The sequence below is a fragment of the Pinus tabuliformis genome, chromosome 7, assembly GCF_031772625.1.
Source record: "Pinus tabuliformis cultivar Carrire ecotype Pingquan chromosome 7, CPIR1, whole genome shotgun sequence".
NCBI classification, from domain to species: Eukaryota; Viridiplantae; Streptophyta; class Pinopsida; order Pinales; family Pinaceae; genus Pinus; species Pinus tabuliformis.
The window spans coordinates 1,076,458,287-1,076,464,286 of record NC_142293.1 but is presented as its reverse complement, the minus strand read 5'-3'; the positions used below and the strand labels follow the sequence as shown (position 1 = coordinate 1,076,464,286).

The window sequence follows — 6,000 nt, the reverse complement described above, 5'->3', positions numbered from 1 at the left end:
ACTCCCACTAATCATCCGGTTCAATTCCCATAACCTGTACTGATACAATTTAGGAGGTAGCCACTAAATCATTCACTATATTAGTTTGCATGCAAAGTGTTTGATGAAATGCTTAAATGGTTCAATGATTCATTGCATACAAATTGTTTGATGAAATGCACCAATGAGTATGTTGTTTTGTGGATGGATATTATTGTTAATATCGTTATAGATCAGGAATATGAAAAGTTGCATGCAAGGAATTTGAAAAGTTGCATGCAAGGAAATAGAAAAGTGGTATGATTATGTGGCATGTTTTCAGTTAGTACGTTACAAGGAGCATAAGTGCAATGTTTCTGATTTAATATTTGACAAAAGATATACAAGAGAAATGCTACTCAATTACTTGTATACAAAAATATTTGAAGAAAGGTTTACTTGCAAAGTGTTTCACATAATGTATGAGAAGTGAAAATCAAAATTTGGTATGTTAGATCCCATTTCCATAACAACATCTTAGAAGTTGGGTCATGCATAGTAACTCTCAGCTCTTGTTTACCCTGGTAAGTATGTTAAAATGAGTAAATGTGGGGTGGGGTGTTATAATTTTCAAATAGTAAATATATTACAACTACTATAGACGACTCCTTTTCAACTTTATATCATGAACATATACAATTGTTTTTTTAAATACATACATATTATGTTTTTTTTTTTAATAATCTTTCTTTATTTTGATAAGATTATTCCTTCCTTATTTCTAAAAATATTGATATATACCGTACTTTCTTTTTTACTTGTGTGAATGTTAGTATTTTTGTGGAGAAATATGGGCTACAAACCCCACGAATACTAGAGACATATAACCAACCTAGATCCATCTTAACTTCTCACCTACTAAGTCGAAAGGGATCAAAACTCTCTTCACTCTAAAAGATTTTTGCATGTCAAGAGATTTGATCCCTCTTAATGCTTGGTAGATCCACAATCAAGATGGATCTAGTTTAGTTTAATTCCCTCCTTTAAATAAGCTATATTCCACATGAATACCATAAATTCTATAACCTCTAAATATCATATATAATTTTTATTTTATTATTATTTTATTTTGACTAAATTAAAATGTTTACATTAAACGACGACATCTGTACCTAGGTGGGTTGGATAATTGGTTGGATAACGACTCTTGTCTGGACACAAACATCTAATTTTGCCTCCAAATTTGGAAGTGTCCAAACGATTTTTTGATTTTTTTTAATAATATGAAGAAGATAATCGGATCTGGAGTGGATGAGGGGAGTCGGATTTGTGGTAATTAGGGAGCCTGTGACAGTCTTTGTGTTGTGCTGGTTTCAAGGCCAAGCTAAGTTGAGGTTCACACGATAGTTTGAGTGGGAGAGGAGCGGAGAGATGGGTGTTCGTTTGCGATTGACGAGACTAGGACGCAAGAAACGACCATTCTATCGGATTGTCGTGGCCGACAGCAGGGAACGTCGGGATGGGAACCAGATCGAGACTTTGGGCTACTACGACCCTCTGGCTGGTAAAAACATTCCCCCTCCCTTACAAAACACACATAAATCATGATATATTCTCTTACGCTGGTTCACTGTGTTTGAAATGAGATGTTCAAAGCCTTGCTGTTTCTAACCAGGTAAGGATGACGAGAAGCGCCTGAAAATCAATCCTGAAAGAGCTAAGTAAGTCTTTTTGGGTATTATTTCCAGTTTAAATGGAATTAAGTGCTTGCTTTTATATAGCTGTCTTGGATTCTTGCTGTGTCATTAGAAATGAATTTAATATTTCAGGTAAGCTACGAAGTTTTGGCAATGTTTACATAATACGGCCACTGTCGCCGGGGAAAGATTTTTTTTTCAGAACAGAACGACAAATTTTCGGCACCGTCGTCATAGGAACTGTCGCCATTGCCGAGGAGAGAGTCTTCCTTGGGATATAATGACAAATTTACTAGCGACTCCACTGTTCATTTGTTTGGTGGGTTTTATTCTAGCGGACGATGATAACCCAGTGTTTTGCATTATTGAAGATTTGTAGCCTTCTAGAAAGTTATTGGCTTTATTGAAGATTTGTAGCCTTCTAGAAAGTTATTGGCTTCTCCATTAAGGAATGAAGCCCTATTCTCATTACCATTAATTATCTGCTGTTTGTGGTGAGCAAGTAGTGGCTCTTGAGGAAAATGCATCTCACTTGGCGATTCCACATCCATTCCACATCGCTGGACTGAGCTCATATAATACATATCGCTTTAACAGCCAGCTCTTTATTGACACCATCTGTTTAGATTGACTTTCTAAATTGTTTTTGCATATTTTGTTAAATCTCATCCTGAAATCCCTTGCCGCCTCTCTGATTGAACATCTTGGAAGATACCCTTCTTTCGGCTACATTTTTACTTGAATCTAAACTTCGTCAATCTTGCTTAAGATAGGATGTTGTTTTTTTATTTGCCGGCCCAAGCCCTTATGCTCAAAGACCCCTAATGTTGAAAACCGTGATTCATCCCTTGCATTAGTTGTCATCATGGCCAGCAGTCAGCATAGCTATGTCAATCCTTGGTTAGCCTGAAAACATCAACCCCAGAATCTCGCCTACAATCCATCCTTCAACGCTTGCCTAATGAATATCTGAAAATTCTTCCAAAGTTCAATGGCAGTGACTCTGGAGGTAGCAATGAACATATGACAGCATTTCAAGATTTCATTGATAGCCTCCTTGTTGAGCATGTAGATATTTTCATGTCTTGTTGTACATTCCTTGGAAGGGGATGCTAGATCTTATTTTAGGCACTTGACAGCCAACTCCATTTCCATTTGGCAACAATTGTATGATCTTTTCATATGACAGCGGGGGAAGAGAAAAGAACCTGTCTAAAATTGTAACAACATTCAATGGATGATTTCATAATTTTTATCTTGAATTCAGAGAGCGTAAGGCCTTCTGTTGTTGCTGCCATGTTTTATTCCACTGCTCATTATTCTTATTTCTCATTATTTCTCAGGGATAGCCATTCTCTAGATTTAGATGCCATGTTTTGATGATGCTTTAGTGTTGAAAAAATATGATGGTTTCCGACAATTGGCTGATTGTTTTTCACTCCCAACTCTCGAGAAGAGTGAAGGTGGGCAAGTATCCAGTGTTGCATTATATATTTATAGGTTTCTTGTCAACATGAAATATGGCTAGTGTTACCACCATTTAATGAGGATGAAAACACAAAGCATTGAGTTTTCCCTTAAAAATACAAGACCAAGTAAAGGGGTCTGTTGCACCTATTAGACATAAATAACAAAAATGTTTATTTACTAGGCATTAGCTCTTGATGAAATAGGGACTTTCTTGAATTCTGAGTATCACCTGCGGCTTACAGATCTTCTTGGGCCAGCATGCCAGGTAAATGTTGTTGAGCAACCTTACGTGAGAACGAATAGTAGTCATTTGGGTTCCTTTGATTATCAAGTTAAGGCTGCCATAGATACCTTTGTAAAGGAGGTGATTGAGAATTATGATGAAGATTCTAAGTAGCACATGAAATTAGCTTTTGGGATCCCTCTTAGTAGCAAGTTTGGTGAATTTACAAATGAGATGTTTTCTCACTATTTTCAAAGGCACCTGCAGGGAGAAAATGTCAACATTGTTGATAATGAGCTGCCCTCCTCCACTGATGCAAGTTGCTGGCAGCAAGATGATGGAAGCAAAGAAGATGGTAATTTGCAGCTTAGGTAGGTACTTCCACATAGGTCTAAGTGTCTAGGCATGTGGATGCTGTCTAATTGACTCTTAACCTTAGCAATTACTTTAATTATTAAAGTAATTGACTTTTATGCAATGTTGCAAACATCGGCATGGGATAAAATCACCAAGGGTCCGGAAAAAGAGAAAATCGTAAAAATTGGCAAAAAAAACAAAAATATTCATTTTTTTTCAATTTGTTTAGTATCTAAAGCATCCACATCATAAAGTAAATGCATTGACTCAAATATGAAAAGAAAACTAATATATAAGATGTGTAATATCTCAAGTGCTACATCACACGTAATAATGAATCATGTCTTGAATCCTGAGTCATGAGTCATGACTTAGCTTCAAAATATCGGCAAAAAATATAAAAAATGTATCTCATATCATGAGTCATATACAATGAAATGGACCACTAAGTAAGTTCTAACTTCTAACTAATGATTTCCTTTGCCCTTTTTAAGAGAAAATGTAATGGCTTTTCCTCTAGATGAAGAAGGCCCTTGGGCTGGCATTGGACTGTGATGTTGTCTAGAAGTAGGAGGTGGTAGACTACGTCCTTTATTGCTGACCATGGTAGGTTGTGTCACCTCCTCCTTCTCTTTCTCTCACTCCCCTATCGCTGTTACCTCCTCAACTTCCTCCTCTAACCAATCAGGGACCGATTCCATGACAGGCCTCTCGGTCTCAACTCTCCATGCAACAGTGGTGTCAATCCCATCCAATGAGATGGCCTCCACGTCAGGTGTCTTTTGAAGTTGCCTCACCCACAATCGGAGATTGTAGTAGACGTAGACCATGTCATTAAGGCGTTGGGACTCCAACTTGTATGAGGGTCATAAATTATAAATTAATAATTATAAAAATAATAAATTATAATTTTTAATGAATTAAAAAAATTAATTTGAAATTTTTTAACTGTTGCGCTTCTTAGTGTGTATTTTTTCAGAGGAGCTACATGATTGGCTAAGCACTTGAATGGCAAGCTTTTGGAGATTGGGTACTCTGCCACCATAACTTCTCCACAACGAATCTACATGAATCTTGGTGTTTATTTTTTCAAATACACTCCAGTTGTGCTCGCATTCAGAGGAGCTACATGATTGGCTGAGCACTTGAATGGCAAGCTTCTGGAGATTGCGTACTTTTCCACCATAGCTTCTCCACAATGAATCTACAAGAAATAAGAAAAACATAAGAAAAAAATTGAAATTTGAAAGTTGAAGCAAAGTATCAAGAGACAATGAAATTTGAACCAAACTAAAGCTTACTTGGCATTTTGGTCTTCCTATCTTGGATAGCCATGTCATAGCTAAATGTGCCACCTACCATCTTGTATATCTCCGTTTCTTTAGAAATTTCTGCACGTTCTGCTAGAGATGACGCCATCTTCTGAACACAAGTAAAGAATCCATCCATGACCTCAACATCAAATACGAAACTAGAGGAGTAAGAAAATGCGGGGTTCGGGTAGACCCCTGTAGCATGAATGGGATGGTGGGGGTGTATTGTTCCACCGCTTATCAGCCACTCTCCATATTAGTTGTTGTTTCTCAAACCCCTCATCCCCCTTATCCTCATAATGGCTATGAATGGATTCTTTGGCCTTATCCATGGCCTCATACATGTAGCCCATTATGGGCTTGTGTCCATCACAAGGCTGCTTGGGAGCGGGAGAGGAAGCGGGAGCGCGGAGCGACATTTTCAAAAGCTCCGGGGAGCAAATTTTTATATAATATATATTTTTATATATTTGATGCATATATGTCAACAAAAGCATGTAAAATGATGATTTAGATATAAAAAGCATAAAACATGGATTTAACCATATAACATCAATCATCTAGAAGTTATAATCTTCATTAACCATGTCCACAAGTTAGTAACATACAACGTATCGAGTCTCATGATTCATCAAGCTTAAGGTTTCAAGCTTTCAAAATTCAATATATAACATTTATCAACATTGATCACTAAAGTTGTACTTGTAACCATTACCATTACTAACCAGTTACCAAACCATAACAAAGAATATCTAACATGAAATGACATGTTTCAACTTTCAACTTTCACAAAGCATCATATTCATAATTCATTTCCAGTGACTTATAATTGCCAACTTCAAACTTCAAACTTAAATTGTCATATATTGTTTACAAAAAATATCATAAAAAATATGAAAGAGTCAACAATTATAAAAACTACTAGAAACTAGAAAAAGACAAGTAAATCTGTTATCTACTTCTTCCTTTGGCCCTTGCCACG

At 36.5% G+C, this 6,000-nt stretch overlaps 1 protein-coding gene across 1 annotated transcript in view; it reads left to right on the top strand.

Annotated features, from left to right (window-relative positions):
• Window positions 1-1,236: 1,236 nt before the first annotated feature.
• Window positions 1,237-6,000, top strand: part of LOC149251319 (uncharacterized) — a 124,150-nt gene continuing 119,386 nt past the window's right edge. Inside the window, exons 1-2 of the mRNA XM_089459349.1 lie at window positions 1,237-1,522; window positions 1,634-1,679. Of these exons, the coding sequence (XP_089315475.1) occupies window positions 1,390-1,522; window positions 1,634-1,679 (179 nt within the window). The 5' untranslated portion in view covers window positions 1,237-1,389. The remainder of the gene's footprint in view (window positions 1,523-1,633; window positions 1,680-6,000) is intronic.